This window comes from Pongo abelii, chromosome 17 (assembly GCF_028885655.2).
Source record: "Pongo abelii isolate AG06213 chromosome 17, NHGRI_mPonAbe1-v2.0_pri, whole genome shotgun sequence".
NCBI classification, from domain to species: domain Eukaryota; kingdom Metazoa; phylum Chordata; class Mammalia; order Primates; family Hominidae; genus Pongo; species Pongo abelii.
This window is the reverse complement of record NC_072002.2, coordinates 32,007,817-32,028,956: the sequence shown is the minus strand read 5'-3', so window position 1 is coordinate 32,028,956 and position 21,140 is coordinate 32,007,817. Positions and strand designations below refer to the sequence as shown.

The window sequence follows — 21,140 nt, the reverse complement described above, 5'->3', positions numbered from 1 at the left end:
TGTTTTTTTAGAGACAGGGTTTTGCCATGTTTCCCATGGTCTTGAACTCCTGGGCTCAAGCGATTTGCCTGCCTTGGCCTCCCAAAGCCCTGTGATTATAGGCGTGAGTCACCGTGCCTAGCCTACTTTCTTCTTTGTGTTTCTTATGTTTGAATTTTTCATTTAAATTGTTAGTTTTATAATCAGAAAAATAAAAAAAGATTATTTTCACTTTATAAAAACTGTTGATAAAATGTAAGAACTCTCCTTACCGAAGTTCACTTCCAGGTTTGTTAGGCATACTTAACCTCAGTCTCTCTTTCTCTCTCTGTCTCTCTCTTAAAATTGCCGTTATTCTTCTTCTTTTTAAAAATGAGTGACATTAACCATTCTTTCACACATTTAAACTCTACTTTTTTTTTTCTTTTTGTTTGCTTCTTCACCTTTGTTTTGCTTCACCCGAGTCAGTTCAAACCTCAGGCCCTTGGCATCCTCTACAGTGGCAGACTGTAGACTTAGAAATCTTCATCCCAGCCATATACACCCACCACCATCATCTAGGATGTTCCCGACCTTTATTTTACACTGTACTTTGGGGGTTTCTCGGAATCCAGGGGCCTCTGGACTCATCTTGACAACAAACACCATCATAGGCTCCAGTCCTTCCTTGAGCTTTTCTCTTCCTCATGAAAAGATGACCTGTCTTATTTCTTCAGAGTTTTGCAAGAAGCTGGAGAGCTGATTGGCATATGCTAAGTTGAGTTAATGGCATGTTGGGTATAATGGTTTATAGGCTGTATCTCCTGGAGGATATATTTACATAGTTTAGAGTGGCTGGAAATACTTAACCCTGGAGAGTGGCTGACAGATGGTAGGGACTTAGTTCATGAGGCAGGTCAGGGAGAGATCTTTTTGGCCAGGTATACTTTGAGTATCTTCCAAAGCCCACCTTATAGGCAGTGACATTTTCTGCCAAAAGATAGGACTGTGCAAACGCGGTGTGTAACTTCCCGAGTGACTGTGGTGAAGTCAGTCACATTTCATTCTAAGTAGTAAGTAATGCAATCATATTCCCTACAGTTTCTGAGGCCCCGCTGGGGCGTCAGGGTCTCCAGGTGCCACTGCTAACACTAGGGGAAAATATTCTTTCGAAATTTCCTTTTGGTACAAATGAGAGATTTGGTGGCTACGGAAGAACAGTCTTTGGCCGACAGAGTTAGGAAATGGTTCAATGAGCACACTCTAGAGGAACCTGAAAGGCAGTGACATGGATAAGGGGGTTGAGTGAACCTGTTCTGCTAATCTCTGAGAGCTCATATGAGAACCGGCCTGAGGGAGGAGGTAACATGAGACAGGAGTGACTCGAGAGGATCAGTAGTCACAGGCTTCCTGGTGTGAACTTTATAAAAACAGCACCCTCAAATCAACCATCCCCCTAGAAAAAAGAGGAATGAAAAAATCACCTTTTGGGGATGGTAAGCAGTAAGGTTTTAAGACTATGAGTAACAAAAATGTGTAGTGGGTAAGTTGAGGCAAGGAGAGAAAGGAGAGAGGAAGGAGCTGTTGGGTGCATTTCAAAGCTATGCTAAGGAATTCAGGTTAAATATAATCAACCTGTTTCAAGCATCAGAAACTTCTCCCAGCCCCAACCTCTGCCAATGGAATCTTACCAGGAGCCCAATATATGAAACAGATCAAAGCGGAGATATTCTGTTTTATCTTGCTAACTTTAAAGTTCATATTAGTAGAGCAGTTAGTAGAGGAAGCTCTAGAACTGAGCATCCTCTTACCTTCAGGTACATGTTTTTAATAGCCGCCTCATTGAGCCCTCGCCACTGGTCTTCTTTGGCCTTGGCCTCCTTCAAGTCCACAAAGTAACCAGTGACCGGAGTCCGCCCGGAGTGGACTGGGGGCTTCCAGTGGAGAACCAGTGAGTCTTTCCTGACTTCACTACACTTGAGACTGTGCGGTGGTCCTGAGAGAGAGAAGCCAATGAGTAGAAATCATAACATAGAAAACTCAAGTCTCCACACGTTTAGAACCACTTGTAAGTCTTCAAGCTTATCTAACACTGGTGTTCTTTTTTCAAAATCTGGCATTCCCATGAAAAATAAGTACTCTGTGGTAATTTCACATCGTTTTCATACTGCTCTACATCAGCCCACTGAGTCCCTTTAAGGGTGGCAGGTAGATAAGGCCACTCTGAGGTGCCTCTCAAAGGGTGGACCCAAAACTTCCCTTCAAGCCATTCTCAGGCCTGTATTAGTCTTAAAGACCTTTTATTAGAACAGTTTGATTTAGCTGCAGATTCATATTTTTTAATTTTTATTTTCAGACACAGGGTTTTGCCCTGTTACCCAGGCTGGAGTACAGTGGTGTGATGGTAGCTCACTGTAACCTCGAGCTCCTGGGCTCAAGGGATCCTCTCACCTTAGCCTTCTGAGCAGCTGGACCTACAAGTGTGCACCACCACACCCAGCTAATTTTTAAATTTTTATAGAGATAGGGTCTCACTGTGTTGACCAGGCTGGTCTTGAACTCTTGGGTTCAAGTGGTTCTTCTGCCTCAGCCTCCCAAAGTGTTGGGATTACAGGTGGGAGCCACCATATCTGGCACCCAGTTTCAGATAATTTTTGAGTGACAGCCTAAAATTTCCCCTTAATCTCAAATAGTATAAAGAAAGCAGCTCTATTTGATGGCATATGAATATAGAGAGTAATAGTTCTTTCAAAGGAAAAAGCATCACTCCCAATTGGAGGAAAATCTTCCCCGTAAAGAGTATGCACAGCCCACAAATGGGTAAAAACAAATGATAGGTTACGGTTTACAAAATCCTTTTACCAAATTAAATATAATCAATCCTATGGGCCCTGCATCTGCACTAAATACTGCCAGGTACCTTACACGCATTTATCTCCCTCTTCCTTGAGACAATTAACAGAAAGCTCAGAGAAGCCAAGACACTTGATAACCCTCTGCAGGGAGAAAGCCAGAATGTGGCCTGTAAGAATGCTATTCACATTCTTGGCAAAGTCCAAACTACTAAGTGATTGCCTGTATCTTTGCATGAACACCAGCTGCTACGCAGGTGAAAAATTTATTTATTTTTTGCTTTCCTTTTTTTTTTTAAATAACAACTGACATCTAGCCAACCAATCAAAATCACCTGAAGTGACTCACAGTAGCCTGAAAGCCAACTTGTAGAAGGACATACTCTGTTATGCCATGCTTTGGTGTTGTGTAATTGATAGTTCAATATTTGTTTGGCCCTTTACCTTGGCTTCATGGCTACAAATATGCGTCATGCTTGCCTTCCGATGTTTTGTATAAAGCAATATTTAAATATTAATACCAAATACCTCACACGAATGTGGCATGTTCTGTTTTGCAAAGGGCTTTTATAACCATGATCTTGTGTCATCCTTAGAACCCAAGGAGGCATCTAGATTGGGAGCAGTATCCCTGCCCTACAGATGAGGAATTATGCTCTGCTGTTTCCTAGCAGCTCTAGTCTAGGGAAAAGCAGACCTAGTTTCCTACCCTAATTATGCTACTTGTACCTCTGTGACCCTCTGGGCATCGTTTAACCTGAGTGTCAATTTTTTCATCTGTAAAATAGGATGACAAAACATTCTTATTGCTTTCTTCCATAAGGGATTTCTTGAAGTGAGACTTGACTTACACTACTCAGTAAGGCAAGGATGGGACTGAGAAGCCAGGATGTCAGGAGGGTGGGGGGCTGCCCCCTTCATTTCTTCTCTAAGTTGACAGCGCTCACCTGCAACCTTTTTTTTGTCAACTGCATCACTTTTTTTTAAAAGACAGACAGAGCCTCACTCTTATCCAGGCTGGAGCACAGTGGTGTGATCACAGCTCACTGCAGCCTTGACCTCGTGAGCTCAGGCAATCCTCCTGCCTCAGCCTCCTGAGTAGCTGGGACTAAAGGCATGCACCATCATGCCCAGCTAATTAAAAAACATTTTTTAAGAGATGAGGCCTCACCACATTGCCCAGCCTGTTCTTGAATCCCTGGGCTCAGGCAATCCCCCTGCCTCAGCCTCCCAAAGCACTGGGATTACAGGAATGAGCCACCGCACCCAGCCAACGACATCATTTTTGATCAAAAAAAATTTCTACAGGCCTGCTCGGAATTTCTTAGTCTCTAGTTGATTGCATTTCACTTTACTCAGGAATTGCAAGAATTTGAAAATAGACCCACTTTTATGCAGGTGGCAGAAAGGACTTAAGAAATACCAACTGGCCTCAAGGAACTACAAGGAAAGAGCAATGTGTTTGTCTCTCTCTATTTGCTGAAGTCGAGAGAGCACTTGAACTGCTCTTGAGTTTCTCTTGGAATCTTGTTATTCACACCTGACAGAGAAGTTCAGCAAAGGCAACGTGATGGTCTTCAAGGGCAAAGGGTTTCAAATAGAGGAAGCAGGTGGCACCAGGGACATAAAATCACCCACCACATACCTTAGTATTGCTAGTTTAAATCTTAACGGCTTAGTAAATTTGCATTCAATTTTTATTTTATTTTGTCTTTATAACTCTGTAAGAGTTAAAAGCAACGTAAGTTCCCCCCACCCCCTTCCTCGCCCCACTTCCCACTTTTTTCCCTGCCCGCCCAACCACTCCCTATGATGACCTCTGAAGGACAGTGTTTGCCACGTTCCAGGAACTTTCTTTTGGTTCAGAGTATGGAAAATGCATAGAGAGAAAGGGCTGGAAAAGTCAGTGCAGAGAGGCAAGCGGAGAGAGGTCAGCCTTAAACCCTAGACAGGTGTATGAAATCCATCCATGTGATATGATGAAGAGCTGGGAGGAGGGAGAAGGAGAGCCTAAGAAGCCACGTAGCTTGGGTATGGAGGAAGAGATATTAGGGGGCTAATAAATGAGAACCTTCCCAGCAGCATGACAATATATGAGAACAAAGAAGGGCAGGGAGAAGTGTTTGAGAAATTTTGCTGTGGGATATAAATTGGATAACCTTTAAGTGGCCTTTCAGAAGCAAAAGCAAAGATTGGAATTCCTTTTAAACATTCATTTGCACTCAATCCAGCTGCCTCTGCTAATCCTACTCCTCGCACAGGCTGAGCGATGAGGGCTCTAGGATTTACTTGGAACACAAACATAAGGAATTTATACTCAGTTTTACATTGCTACCTATTATTTAATATTATCATTAAAATATTTTAGGTAAACACGAGGGGCCAAGAGAATTCTTTTCCCTTAAATGTTGACCATATAGTACTTTGAATTTCGTTTCAGGTTGTAGGTTCTCTTGGAGGAAATTCCGAGGTGCGGTGTGGAGGCAGGTGTCTGTGGTTTACCTGGGACGGCGATGGTCCACTCTTCACATTTGAAGCATTCGCTTACTGCGGAGGGCGCGCCCAGCCCAGCCATGTTCATGGCTGCCACTTGGAACTGATACACCATGTTTTCCTTCAAGTTGCTAATCTGCAACATTGACAACATCACAGATAGTGAATGTTCCAGGTTTGTTTTTTTCTACTTGTTGAACATTTTATTTATTTACCTTCCATGTCAGACACACCCTAGGGTGACCCTCAATGAGTCACACCCCTTTTGTAATCTCCTGGGTGTGGATGAAACCGTGACTTCCTTGTAGCCTACAATAGAATGTGGCAAAGGGATTGGGAGATCAAGTCCTGTGATTATGTCACCCCATGTGGCAAAGGAGAAAAGATATTATAGATTAGGGTCCCTAGTCAGCTGATTAGAGGTTAATTAAAAGGGAAATTATCCTGGATGGGCCTGATGTCATCAGGTAAGAACTTTTACAATGGGGTTTGAGCCCCTCCTAAAAAAAACATGGTGCCAATGGCCTTGAGGAGGTAAATGTCACACTGAGAGCTGCCTACCCACTCACATTTGGAGAAAGGCAGCATCTAGGAGTGGAAGCCTCAGCTCTACAGCTGCAAGGAACTGAATTCTACCAGCAACCGGAGTGGGCTTGGAAGAGGAACTCAACGTGAATGTGTCCCAGCTGATACCCGGATTGCAGCCCTGTGAGATCCTGAGCAGAGGACCCCGCGACGCCGTGCCCAGACCCCTGACTCAAAGACACTGTGATATCACAAATGTGGGTTGTTTTCAGCCACTGAGTCTGTGGTAATTTGTTATGTAGCAATAGAAAGCTAGGGCATGTACAGGTGAAATTTAAATGAGTTCTAAGCTAGGAATCAAAATGCTCAAGTTCTCATAATGTTTCTGCTCTTTACTGAGTGACCTAATATTTTCTATATCACTCAGTAGGAATTGGGTTGTTGTGAGGGTAAATAATACATGATAAAATAATAAATGTTAAAACATTTGCAAAATAGAAGTGATGGAATATATTAGTGTGAAAAACATTTGTAGGAAGCAGCAAACTATAAAATATGTAAAATGTGACCGACAAGAGATGGAAAATACAGTAAGAAAAAATAATAGACATTTTCAACAGGATATCAGATGCAAAAGAAGAGAGTTTGTAAACTGACAGAAAGTCAGAGGAAATTACACAGAACATGATGCGGACAGACTCAAAAATGGGAAAGAGAGAAAAGCTGATTAATAGACATGGACGATAGAATGAGAACATCAAACATATGTTTAATTAGTTTTGGGAGAAGTGCAGAGAGAGAGAAAATGAGGGAGCAATAATATTTTAGGAGGTACAGAATTTTCTGGAAAGATCTTCCGAAAAATCCAACCCACAGATGAAAAATCCTCTTCCCCCTAAAATTCTGGGTAGATACTTTTTTAAAAAAACCTACATCGTGCAGCGCACCAGCATGGCACATGTATACATATGTAACTAACCTGCACATTGCGCACATGTACCATGAAACCTAAAGTATAATAAAAAAAAAAACACATCTAGACCTATAGTATTTTAAGTATAGCACACCAAAGATAAAGTGAACATATCAAAAGCTGTCCAAGAAAAAAGGCAAATTACCCTCAAACAAGCAAGCAGACCAAGAGTTGAATGTCAGCAGCAACAATGGGCCAGAAGATGGTGCAATTACATCTTCAAAGCACTTAATTAAAAGCAAATAAAATGGTAAATATATTGGTAAGTTGAATCTATAAAACAATAATCACATTGCTGTTTGGATTTTAAAAAGAATTAAAACACAGACACATACATACACAATAGCATACAAGTTGGGAAAAAGGTAAAGGGGTAAAGTTTTTAAGGCCCTTCTGTTTCTGAGACAAGAGTAAAACAAATGAAATAACTAAAACCAAAGAAACTCGGAATCTATAACTTTTAAGGTAGTATAGAAGGAAAAATTGAATAATTTTAAAAAACTATTCAAAAATAATCAAAAAAGGACAGAAAATGAAACATAGAACAGGCCAGGTGTGGTGGCTGACGCCTGTAATCCCAGCACTTTGGGAGGCCGATGCAGGTGGATCACTTGAGGTCAGGAGTTTGAGACCAGCCCGGCCAACATGGTGAAACCCTGTTTCTTCTAAAAATACAAAACTTAGCCAGGCGTGGTGGCATGTGCCTGTAATTCCAGCCACTCAGGAGGCTGAGGCATGGGAATTGTTTGAACCCAGGAGGCAGAGGTTGCAGTGAGTCAAGATCATGCCACTGTACTCCAGCCTCAGGGACAGAGTGAGACTCTGTCTCAAAAAAAAAGAGAAAGAAACACAGAACAGAAAGGACAAATAGCACAAAACAAGATGATTAGGCGATTTTTTAAAAGTAATCAGTAATAGCAAACAAATGACAAAGACTGTCAGGGAGGAAAAACACAAAATTTAACTCAGTGCTATTTTTAAGAGACACATGTAAAGCAGAAAGTTTCAGAAAGATAGAAAGTTAAAGGATGAAAAGTTACATACCATGCAAACATCACCCCACCCCAAAACCCTAGTGTTTCTATAGTAATAACAGGCAATATAGACTTTAAGGTAAAATGTATTCATAATGGTAAAGAGTCACTTTGTATCCATTTAAAAATATCACTTCAAAATTTATAAGGCAACATTTTAAATGAGTGAACTTTATGATGTGTGAATTATATCTTAATAAAGGGAGACTATCCTGCATTTTTTTCCTTCCTGTACTATCCTTGTCAGATATTAGTATTAAATTAACTCTAGTCTCAGAATAATCTCACTCATGAACATAGAAGCAAAAATCCTAAACGATAATTGGCAAACAAAATCCAGGTGATATAAACAGAGTACATAGAGTGTCCAAGTCGAATTTAATCCAGGAATGCAAAGTAGTTTTAACATTAGACAATTACTAGAATATACCAAATTAAAATAAAAGGGAAAAAAATAATATAATCTTCTCAATAGACCCAAAAAATGTTTTTGATAATTTTAATTAACTGTTGGCAAACAGGGAATAGAAGGGAACTTCCTTTAATTGATAATAGATGTCTACAAAACACCTGTAACACACAACACAGTATTTAATGGTGAAATGTTGTAAAATTTCCCTTTAAGATAACTATCAAGCCTAGAATGACCAACATCACCACTTTTAAAAAAAAAAAAAAAGAAAATTTGAGACGGTGTTGCACTACGTTGCCCAGGCTGGTCTTGAACTCCTGGGTTGAAGCAATCCACCGCCTCAGGCTCCCAAAGTGCTGGGATTACAGGTGTGAGCCACCATGCCTCCAGCATCACCACTTTTATTCAATATAGTGCTAAAGTCGCTATGCAGAAAGTAAGGTAAGAAAATGAAGTAAATGGTATAAAATTTGGAAATGAAGAAGTAAACTGCCACTATTTGCAGATGATATGAATATACATAGAGAGACTCCAAAAGAACTTCAAGGTAACATTCAAATTATTTTAAAAATTTAACAAAAGACTATATATAATAATTATATGTGAAATCAATATATAAAAGTTATATTTCTCTTTACTAGCAATAAAAACTGATATAAAATATACTGAAAATATATCATCTCTATTAATAAATAACAAATGATATACAAACCTCTGTAGAGAATCGTAAAACTTTAATAAGAGGCTTTAAAAAGACCAAAACGAATGAAGAAAAATAACATGTTCATGGATTAGAAGGTTCAATATTTTTTAAATGTCAATTATTCCTTAATTTTTTTATAGATTCAGTGCATCCTCAATCAGAATTCTAATGGGTTTAGTTGGGTTGAATGTAAACTTTTTTTATGGTTGTTTTCTTTTGTTTTGTCTTACTTATTATTATTACTTTTTTTTTTTTTGGTAGAACTTGGGACCCTAATACTTAAATTTATATCAAGTGCAAAGGGCTAAGAGTAGCTCTGGAAAAAGAATAAACCAGGAGAACCTGATCTACCAGTCATCAACTTTACTATAAAGCTATAATTTTTTTTTTTTTTTTTTTTTTTTTGAGACAGGGTCTCGCTCTGTCACCAAGCCTGCAGTGCAGTGGTGTGATCTCAGCTCACTGCAACCTCCACCTCCCGGGTTCAAGTGATTCTCATGCCTCAGCCTCCTGAGTAAAAGGTATAAAAGTAGCTGGGATTACACACGAGAGCCACCACTCCTGGCTAATTTTTGTATTTTTAGTAGAGACAGGGTTTCACCATGTTGGCCAGGCTGGTCTCAAACTCCTGGCCTCAAGCGATCCACCCACCTCGGCCTCCCAAAGTGCTGGGACTACGGGTGTGAGCCACCATGCCTGGCCTATAAAGCTATAATATTTAAATCAGTGTGGTATTCACCCACTGTTACACAAACAGACCAGTGGAACAGCATGGGAAGCACAAACACAGACTCACGCATGTAAGGAAACGATATATGATACAGATACCCCTGCAGAATAGCAGGCAGATGACAAACTTTTCAATAGATAATGCTGGGACAACTATGTCTCTGTGGGGGGGATTAATTTTGATGCTTAACTCACAGCATATAAAAATATAAAGGTGAATTAATGACAGAAATGTAAGTGGCAAAATAGTATAGCTTTTAGAATACAATCAACTACAGTACCTCCATGATCTTGGAATAGAGAAGGCATTTCACCACAAAGGCACAAAAATCACTAAGGACAAAGCATATGTTAGTAAATCTGACTACAATGAATTTGACATTAAAATGAAAGTCGGAGAAGATGTACGCGACTTACAGACCTGCAAAGGATTTCTACTCATAACATGTAAAGAACTTTGCAAGTCAACAAGAATGCATTAGAAAAATGGGCAAAAACCTTGAACAGGCATAAAAGAGGATATCAAACTGGACTGTGTACATAAGAAAGGATGTTCAAACTCATTTGACACTCAGATTGGCAAAGCTGAAAATGTGTGAATAGACCAAGTGTTGGCAAGGATGCAGAGTGATGGGAATTCTCACACACTCTTCAGAAGACAGTATGGAATTATCTAGTAAAGTGGAAGATAAACGGACCCCCTGACCCAGCCATTCTACATTTAGGTGATCACCTAGAGAAACTGGTGCACATATGTACCAGCAGATAGATGTATACAAAAATATTCATAGCTACCTTGCTTGATGTAGCTAAAAATGCAAAAACACCCAAATAGCAATAAGAATTGAATGAAAGAATAGATTGTGATATGACCACATAATGGAATACCATACCATACAGTAATGAAAAAGAATGAGTTACATGCACTAACAGAGAAGAATCTTAAAAATACAATTTTGTATAAGTGCAGTGGCTCACGCTTGTAATCCCAGCACTTTGGGAGGCCAAGTTAGGCAGATCACTTGAGGCCAGGAGGGAACAGCTCAAAAAAAAAAAAAAAAAAGCAATTTTGTTTTATGCATTCTCAGCATGTGCGTGATATTTCATAAATTTCAAATGTTAAATTAAAAGAGCATGGTGTTGAGTTGGGGCAAGTGTCATCCCTGGCCTCACCCTGCTCTGAACCCTCATGGCACGGGATTCTGTGAGTATTAAGAGGTGGTAGCTTGGATGTAGCTGATGCAGCTCTAGAGAAGAAAGTCATCAGCTAAGGCAACAGTGAGACTGTTCTGGTTCCCTTATGTGACCTGAGCAGTGGAGGCCCCCATGTAGAGGAGAACACATGTGAGGCCACCCTTTTTGGCCATCAAGCAACTATAACAAGGGTGACTTCACAGGTGGTGAGCTGAGTCTGGCCATCAAGCCCATGTCCCTTCATCCGCTATAATTTGGACACTGAAAGTTAAAAACCCAGCCGGCTGCGGTGGCTCACACCTGTAATCCCAGCACTTTGGGAGGCTGAGGTGAGTGGATCACTTGAGGCCAGGAGTTTGAGATCAGCCTGGCCAAAATGGTGAAACCCTGTCTCTACTAAAAATAGAAAATTTAGCTGAGCATGGTGGCTTTCACTTGTAATCCCAGCTACTCAGGAGGCTGAGGCAGGAGAATCGCTTGAACCTGGGAGGTGCAGGTTGCAGTGAGTTGAGATCACATTCCTGCATTCCAGCCTGGGGGACAGAGCAAGACTCCATCTCAAAAAAAAAAAAAGAAAAAAAAAAGAAAGTTAAAAATCCAGAGTGTCATTAAATTCTGGGACTCTTTTTTTTTTTTTTCCTCAACTTGAGGGCTTTGGAAGGATCCTGGGACTCTTGAGGCTAGTGGCATATTAATTGTAGATATTTTGTAAGTTTTGAAAAAAAAATTAGTTTGTACAGTAAGCACACATTTCATAGTAAATATTCTAGGAATTTATTATGCTTATGTGTATGAATCAGAAAATATAAATCCTGCCTGGTTAGCCAAACTACTTGTATTCACCACAGTATATTTTTCACAAGACTCATGCCACTACAGACAATGGACTCTGGAGAAATGAAGTGACTCTCTTACAAGGTGCTGGGTGTGTGCTTGCCTGGGCGTGCAAGCATAGCGTCATACATAGGACACGCCACACTACAGAAAGTCACGTGCTTACCTTGTATGCCTCCTCACTGACAGCCTTGACATTGGCTTCTCTCCATTTTCCTGGTACCCCATCAATAACCTCGCGATAGTTCACATAATAGCCAGTAATTTCTGCCCCTCCAATCTTATCTGGTTGCTTCCATCCAAGAACCATTGAGTCACGAAAACTTTCAAGACAGGTGATATCACAGGGTGGAGATGGTGGTGCTGTGGCAATATGAATAGCTTGTGAGTAGGCAGAAATGCATTTGTGATTCTATATATAAACATTTCCGTTGGTGCCACATATGAGGGCACTAGATCTTGCAGTATAAAACTAAAATGCGAGGCTGATATGAACTTGGCATTCAACTTGGTGTATGCAATGGACACAGTAAAAAGTACACTACAATTATTATGCCAAAGATAAAATGAACCTGTCCTAGCAAAATGGTACAATACCCTGAAAGAAAATGATTCTTTTCCACATAAGAAGAAATATTTTTCCCAAGGTATAATTTTTGTTTCTTTATGTGGTTTAGTTTTCATTTGTTCCCTGAGGAAAATGGAATGTGTATATCAATTTCTGCTGCAATTTGCTTATTCAGAATTTCCATATATATATATATATATATATATATATATTTTTTTTTTTTTTTTTTTTTTGAGATGGGGTTTTGCTCTTGTCACCCAGGCTGGAGTGCAATGGCACCATCTTGGCTCAATGCAACTTCCGTCTTCTGGGTTCAAGCGATTCTCCTGCCTCAGCCTCTCAAGTAGTTGGGATTATAGGTGTGCACCACCATGCCCGGCTAATTTTTGTATTATTAGGAGAGACAGGGTTTCACCATGTTGGCTAGGCTGGTCTCGAACTCCTGACCTTAGGTGATCCACCCACCTCAGCCTCCCAAAGTGCTGGGATTACAGGTGTGAGTCACCACACCTGGCCCAGAATTTCCATATATTTCTCAAATGGTTAGCCTTTCACCATTCAGGCACACTTACCCTTGTGAGACCTTACAACTACACAGCTCTGTCTGCACACAAGAAAAAAATTTACTCTAGAGCTCAGCTAAATGACTGCTTTAGAAAACATTTTTAAAAAACAGGCACAATCTGCTATGTGACTTTCTCTTAGTGTATAATACTTTTATTACATTATTTTTAATCTGATGTTGGAATATTTTTCATGTGGTACAATACTATACAGCTGTCACCATGTTTATCAGTGCTTAGCTAGAAAAATATTTGGAGGATATTTCAAAAGTCCTTCATTTATGTGGCTTTGCTGATCAGCTTTTCACTCAACTACTGAAATTACAGTTTTCAATGAAGAGAGGGGGTAAAGTGGTGGAAAGAAATCCATCTAGATATGCAATAACATCAAAGAGAATTTTCTGAATGTTTATTTGGATTATAGGAGATAAAGAAACTATCTCATTCTTATCCAAAAAGAGTATCAGAAGAATGAAGGCTTTTAAAATAAAATCTCCACTTACCAACCTCCTTTATTCTTCACATTTTAAAAAAGCTTTCTCTCTCTCCCTCTATTTCAGAGCATTGTTGAATATGTGCTCTCAAATGAGTTGAGGGACAAAGAAAGGTGTCATAAAACAGAGGAGGTTACAGAAGTTGGGGTGGGGTAGAAAAAAGAACTGGATGAGAGGCATTTAAAAATTTATCAGCACATGCTCATCAGTTCATTTTTATTTGATAGGAAAAACAATGTCTCCTAGGATATATCAGCCACAGGTACCAAATATCCTAATTAGATCATTCTTAGCCTACTGATAAATCATCTTAAATAAATCACTTCTGGGAATGAGGATCATATATCATACAATATAGCTATATGTGATTATAATTTTAACTTTTAAACTTTTCATGGTAACTCAAAGATATATTTATAGCTATTTTTTTCTTTTCTTTTTTCATTTCAAAAAGTAGTAGGTAAGCAGCTATTTAAATTATTATTATTTTAGAAATTTTTAATCTTTTTATATATTTTTTTACTTAAAATATTTAATTTTCCAGTGTTGATTTTTCTTGCAAACTATTTAAATTAAATGTGAATAATTGCTTAATAATCTGAGGATGAGCAAGAAGGTAACAACTAAGACCCTGGTACGATGTCACCTTCTTTCTGAGATCTTTCTCCTCTACATGTTCCAAATATGACTATTTCAAAGGACCTCACACAGGCTAGCAGTACCAAGTCTCGCTCTCATATCTAATTCTCTTAGCAAAATGAGGCCAGAGGTGTATCTGCCTGACAAACCAAGAAAGGCTCTATAACCAAATTACTTGAAACATTCTAGCATCATTAAGCACCCAAAATGATGTGTACAAGCCAAACCCATAGACAATTACTTTTCCAAGTCATCAGATGAAAGTACGCATTTCAGATGGCTAGCTGAAAACACATACAATAAGAATGGATACTGATGAAAGCAAACATGGATGAAGGATGTGATGTAGACGATGAGAGGTGAGGACATTGATGGAGACGGATGGAACAGCTTCACTTTCTCAACTCTCACCTCTGTCTGTCTTCTTTTTCAGGGGGTCAGACTTACTTTTCCCCTGAAGAGCCGCTTTCTGTGGTGGCGGGGTAAGCTCTTCCTGAACTGTTTCACTTACTTTACTCACTTCTGTTTTGCTCAGGTTTTGAGAGCTACTGGGTAGTGAAGGTTTGTTAGGTTTGCTGCCAAGCAAAGCATCTTTCTGGAAGGTTGGCGGGGAGGCTTCATGCACGCACCCCCTGGAGGCGGTTAGTCCACCAGGCTCATCGCTCAGTGCGGGACACACATCTGGAGACACTCCTCCCCCTACAATTGCCAGACAACAACAGAAACGCATTGAGCCCAGACAGAGTATCAGCTGCTCTTATGGGATAGAACAAAGAGAAAAACATTAGGACCATAAGCAGAACAAAAACAATCTTGGCTTAAAGAAAATCGCTCGCATTTGCAAGAAATATGGAAAGACTACATTTCACACAATGTACGCCAAGGAACATTTCAACTTCCCCGTATTCTGGAAAAAGAAGAAATGAGAACAAAGAAGCCACAGATAGAATAGGAACCATTTCGATTTGCAGAACCCAAAGGGCTTTTAGTATATATAAGGAAAAGCAAATCTTAGACACAAATATTGAGAGATGTAAGCTCTATTATTCAACAGAATGAAAAAAGGACGATAAAGTGCACAAGAGACATAATATTAAAGATCCTGATTTTATAACACTTCGAATTATGTGCAGTACTACAATAGTAATGGTCTGTACCTCTCAACCTCAAAGAGACATGTTTAGAATGGTTCACATTATAAGGAATCTTCCTTCCTTCCTTTTCTTTCTTCTTTTTTTTTTTTTGGAGTCTCACTCTGTCCCCCAGGCTGGAGTGCACTGGCGCAATCTCGGCTCACTGCAACCTCCACCTTCTGGCTTCAAAAAATTCTCGTGCCTCAGCCTCCTAAGTAGCTGGGATTATAGGCATGCACCACCATACCTGGCCAATTTTTGTATTTTCAGTAGAGACAGGGTTTAGCCATGTAGGCCAGGTTGATCTCAAACTCCTGACCTAAAGTGATCCACCCACCTTAGCCTCCCAAAGTGCTGGGATTAGAGGTGTGAGCCACTGTGCCCGATCCCTATGTTATAAGAAATAGGAAAAAGTAATATGAGATGCTGACTGAAGACAATCAATATTAAATCCGCTTTTTAAAAAACATGTGTTACTATATAATAAATTTTATTTTATTTATTTATTTATTTTAGACACAGGATCTTGCTTTGTTGTCCAGGGTGGAGTGCAGTGGTGAGATCATAGCTCACTGCAGCCTTGACCTCTTGGACTCAAGTGACCCACGTGCCTCAGCCTTCTGAATAGCTGGGACTACAGACATGCACCACCATGCCTGGCTAATTTTTTTATTGTTATTTTTAGAAATGGGATTTCACTATGTTGCCCAAGCTGGTCTCAAACTCCTGGACTCAAGCAATCTGCCTGCCTCTCCCTCCCAAAGTGCTGGGATTACAGGTGTAAGCCCCCGTGCTCAGCCCACAAATATTATTTGTATTGTTTCTAACCACCTGGGTCCCTTTTCTACTTTATCCAAGATTGGGAGGTACGTCACATACACACATATAATTACTTTATTACTGGTTTTATTCTGTTGGTTACTTTGCAAGCAAAGATGAAACATATGATTGAGCAATTACATGTGCCTTGCATGAATTTTAGAGGGGTTTATAAGAAGCATGTTAATGTTCTGTTAGCAAAAACAAGCCAGGCTCTGGCATAGACCAAATGGCTTTCAGGGACAAGATGATCCGTGTTATGGGTGATAAACCACTTCATGGAATCGGGATGGCCCTTCACAGCCCCGGGATGAGCACGAAGTTAGAATGGAGTTTCACACAATGTGAAATATCTGAGGAAACTTGGGTTCGTGAAGATGAAAAGGCTATGGATGCACAGAATCTGGATAAGTGATGAAGGTCTGTAAAATGACAGCTATGGAAGGTTAGACATCACCTAGAGTCAGAGAAGATGATCATCTAAGGATGCAATCATCCAGCAATATTGGAAGCTAAATAATTTCTGGAGAGGATGGTATCTTCCTTTCTAACATAGAAAAATCCATTTTTCCCCCATACAGTTATGCATAAGGAACTTACCAATAGCAGCTTTGACTTCAATAGCTTCTGAATCCTGGGAATATTCACTAAGTCCAGCTGCATTGACTGCTCTGACCCGGAAAATATAACTCTGACCAGTCACTAATCCATGACAAGTAAATCTAAAAGGAAAACAAGTTTAAAAAAATTTTCCTAGGAGGAAGATTAAGGAAGATGATTGTTAGCTTAATGGAGTGGATCTGGCTTTATGAAAACAATTCTTTTATTTTTTTTTTGTAATTTATTTTGAACAGAAATGGGGTCTTGCTGTGTTGCCCAGATTAGTCTTGAACTCCTGGCCTCAAGCCATTCTCTCCCACCTCAGCCTCCTAAAGTGCTGGGATTACAGTTGTAAGCAGCATGCCCAGCTAATAATTCATTTTTTAAAGGAAGAAAAAGATGTAGAAAGATTCAGGTAATGTATATACTTTAGACAAGAAGGTAACTAAGGCACTTTTCTAAACCCACTCTGTCAAAAAATGAGGAGCCCTGGTCTTCCCCGAATGCTCACCAGTAAAATAGGGATAATGATGCTTACATGATAATTTTCATGTAGAGGTTAGTTATAAAGTATATAAAGTACCTATATAGGGCCTGGCATATATGAGGTACTTAATAAATAATAATTAGTATTAAAATTATTAGTATTAATATTAGTATTATATATGTGTATATATAATAATATATGTCTATATATAATAATATATATAATATATATACATATATAATAATATATATGAGTTATACTCTAAAATTATTATTATATATGTGTATATATATGTATATATAAATTATATATGTATATATATACGAGTTATACTCTAAAATATATACATATTTTTTGAGACGGAGTCTCGCTCTGTTGCCCAGGCTGGAGTGCAGTAGCACAATTTCAGCTCACTGCAACCTCCACCTCCCAGGTTCAAGCAATTCTCTGCCTCAGCCTCCTGAGTAGCTGGGACTACAGGCACCCACCACCACGCCTGGCTAATTTTTTTGTATTTTTACTAGAGATGGAGTTTCACCATCTTGGCCAGGCTGGTCTTGAACTCCTGACCTCGTGATCCACCTGCCTCGGCCTCCCAAAGTGCTGGGATTACAGGCAAGAGCCACCAAGCTCAGCCAACTCATATATATTTTTTAACTTTTATTTTAGGCTCAGGGATACATGTGAAGGTTTGTTATATTGGTAAACTCGTGTCACAGGGGTTTGTTGACGGATTATTTCATTACCTAGGTATTAAGCCTAATACCCAATTAATAATATGATCAATGACTATTTTAGGTATGTAACTATGGCTGTAAGGCATTGGTGGCTCCTTGTCACAGAGGCCTAGTCACTGTCTCGCTGCATGCCAAGGAAGGTACTTACTTGGGAAATTACTATAGAATCTGAAGATAAGGTGAACAATGGATTCTAGAATTACCATTTAGATATGAAGATTCAATAATGAGGCGTGAAGCCATGGGCAGTTTCATCCATAAAAACAACCTCACTCTTGTCATGGCTATTATGGCTATAAATAGCTGTTTTATGAATCACTGTAACATTTGAATCCATCCTAAGGACTGCAGCCAGAGGAAATAACAGGTCCGCTAACGAATCTATGACTATTAGCATGTTCAAGTATTTAACAAAGGAGCCATAATCTAGGCCAGTCCTTCAGTCCTTAGAGTCAGCTCGCTTCAGCAAAGATTTATTGAGGTCTCGGTGTTCCAGACACTGAGTTAGGTACTGTGGACAAAAGATGAACAAAAAATGGTGCCTGCCCTCCGGCAGCTCCTGCCTACGCACCACCAGCATTTCTAAATAGTCCCAGGAAAATGCTGGGTAACTCCAAGGAAAAATGAAATACACCAACAGGCTAAATGAATCTCTTGCAAAACATATTGCCTTCCCTAATTAATCTGTTTATCTCTACTCTCTCACGTTCTGCAAAACCAACTCATTCTGTTGGGGTCCTCGGACTGAGAAGTGGTCCAAGCCAGAAGCTGCCAAACGAGTCTATTTGACAATTTCTGGGAGGGCGGCATCCCCCTCTCATATTGGTCTCTGGTCTGGGTGCAGATCAGAATTCACCATCAATGTGCAAAGCTGATTGATAAAATAGTTGAAAGCAAGGAAAAAACCAACCCTCTCCCCATTAGAAACAAATACAAAGAAGCAGCAAATTATTCTGAATGTTTTTGTTTTGGTGTTACTATGTCTGCTTAGCACTGGGTTTAATCATGCTGACGTCCAGAATTTATAAAATTTCGATACTTTTTTCTCTTCATTTAAAATTCCTGGGTAATTTATGTTAAGTAGAGCATATTATATCCTCAGAATCTAATATCACGTTGCATATTAGATATAAAATCAGAGGGGTAAAAAAGGAAGAAGCAGCAAAAGCACTATGAAACGAACTCTAACAATAATTGGCATTATGTGTTGCTAAGTGTTTAACATCACAAATAAACCTTTTTAAAAAAGATGTATTGCATCTAATGTGTTCAATTTTAAATTCATTTAAATATCTAAAGTGTAATTGTTTTGTTTTGCTTGTTTGTTTTTTGAGACAGGATCTTGCTCTGTTGCCCAGGCCAGAGTACAGTGTTGTGATCATAGCTCACTGCAGCCTTGACCTCCCAGGCTCAAGGAATTCTCCCACTCCAACCTCTTGAGTAGCTGGGACTACAGCACACCACCATGCTGGGCTGATTTTGTATTTTTTTGTAGAGGCAGGTTTTCGCCAGGTTGCCCAGGCTGGTCTCAAACTCCTGGGCTCAAGCAGGTCTCAAACTCCTGGGCTCAAGCAATCCGCCCACCTTGGCCTCCCAAAGTGTTGAGATTACAGGCATGAGCCACCACACCCAGCCTTGTTCTGTTTTGTTTTTTAGAGATGGGGTCTCCCTATGTTGCCCAGGCTGGCAGTGGCTATTTACAGGCCTGGTCATTGTATCCTGCAGCTTCGAACTCAAGCTGTAGTTGAACTCAAGTTGAACTCAAGCTCAAGGGATCCTCCCTCCTCAGCCTCCTGAGTAGCTAGGACTACAGGCCTGCCCTGCGTTGGCTTATTTAAAGTATAATGTTTTCTTGTTTTTTTTAGTTTGTAAAGACAGGGTCTCACTATGTTGGCCAGTTTGGTCTTGAACTCCTGGCTTCAAGCAATTTTCCCACCTTGGCCTCCCAAAGTGCTAGGATTACAGGTGTAAGCCACCACATCCAGCCAAAAAGTAAAATGTTTTTTAAAAATCTCCTCCATTGGATGTCTGTGTGCCGTATGTGTCTATGGCAGCTCCAGAGGCCATTGCCCGCCCTGCACGCCCGACTGAGTTACCGTGAGCCCTTCACAGGGTTGTTGTTACAGGGCTCCCACTTGCCAGAGCCAGCAACGCTCGCCTCTATGTAGTACCCGACCAGCTCTTTGGCATCTTTGGACTCCTCCCACGAAACTACCACTGAGGTGTCTGTGTTTCTGCTTGGGATGATTTTGCCAGGAGCCTTGGGGATATCTGAGAAAGAGGAAAATGGTGATCAAACTCAAATGATTTAAAAAATGCATCCTTATCATCTACGCACAAACACGCACCTAGGTATTTTACACACTTCGTCATGTCAAAAGAACAGCTGCTTTATTTTACGATTCTTTTTTTTTTTTTTTGAGACTGAGTCTCGCTCTGTCGCCCAGGCTGGAGAGCAGTGGTGGGATCTTGGCTCACTGCAGCGCCCGCCTCCTGGGTTCAGGCGATTTTCCCACCTCAGCCTCCTGAGTAGCTGGAATTACCAGGCACGCGCCACAACGCCTGGCTAATTTTTGTATTTTCAGTAGAGATGGGATTTCACCATGTTGGCCAGGCTGGTCTCAAACTCTTGGACTCAGGTGATCTGCCTGCCTCAGCCTCCCAAAGTGCTCAGATTACAGGCATGAGCCACTGCGCCTGGCCTACACTGTATTTTTTAAAGCAAAAAAATTAAAAACAGTTAGGGAGCATGGATAAACTAAATGTCCACGAACTTCAGAAAAAACACATTATCAATATTGTTGAAACTCCCAAAGAAGTTTACTTTTCATAAACAAAAATAATGAATTTTTGTTTAATGTATAGGTTAAGTATAGCCATCAAGTAAATTTATAATATGAAAGAAGGATGTCACCATTTTTACTCCTGGCCAAATATACATATAATAGATTCTTGCTCTGAAATTTTCTCTTGAAGTAAAAGAAGTTTACAGTTGCTTACCAAGTTTGTCCCCTACCACAGTCACCTCCGTTGCCTCCGAGGGCTCACCAACTCCTGCAGAATTAGAACAGCGGACGCGGAAACAGTAGGATTTCCCCTCGGCCAGGTCAAACAGAGCAAAGCGGGGAGACTTCACGGGGAGCTCCGTGTTCACTCGCTGCCAGTTTTCTGTTCCTGCCTCACACTGCAGCAAGAACAGGGAAACCCATTGAAAGCACAGCAAGCACAAGTGAGAATCCAGGCCAGGCAACTCCAAGTTTCATTCATCTGCAACAAACCACTCCCTGTGATGCAAGCTGGACTGGAGGAGAGATGAGGAGGAAATAGGGGATGAGGCATCTGAAGTTCGTAGGATTCTCTAAATTAAACACGGCTTGTGATATGGTTTGGCTG

At 40.2% G+C, this 21,140-nt stretch overlaps 1 protein-coding gene across 7 annotated transcripts in view; it reads right to left on the bottom strand.

Annotated features, from left to right (window-relative positions):
- Positions 1–21,140, bottom strand: part of MYOM1 (myomesin 1) — a 181,994-nt gene that overhangs the window by 51,533 nt on the left and 109,321 nt on the right. For 4 of the 7 annotated variants that reach the window (XM_024235866.3, XM_054537694.2, XM_054537695.2 and 1 more), the window contains 7 exons: positions 20,748–20,931; positions 19,844–20,018; positions 16,524–16,645; positions 14,383–14,670; positions 11,874–12,070; positions 5,313–5,439; positions 1,770–1,954 (listed from right to left, as the gene is read on the bottom strand). In XM_024235866.3, the coding sequence (XP_024091634.3) occupies positions 1,770–1,954; positions 5,313–5,439; positions 11,874–12,070; positions 14,383–14,670; positions 16,524–16,645; positions 19,844–20,018; positions 20,748–20,931 (1,278 nt within the window). The remainder of the gene's footprint in view (positions 1–1,769; positions 1,955–5,312; positions 5,440–11,873; positions 12,071–14,382; positions 14,671–16,523; positions 16,646–19,843; positions 20,019–20,747; positions 20,932–21,140) is intronic. The other 3 variants (XM_063716983.1, XM_063716982.1, XM_063716984.1) reach the window with 1 other exon arrangement.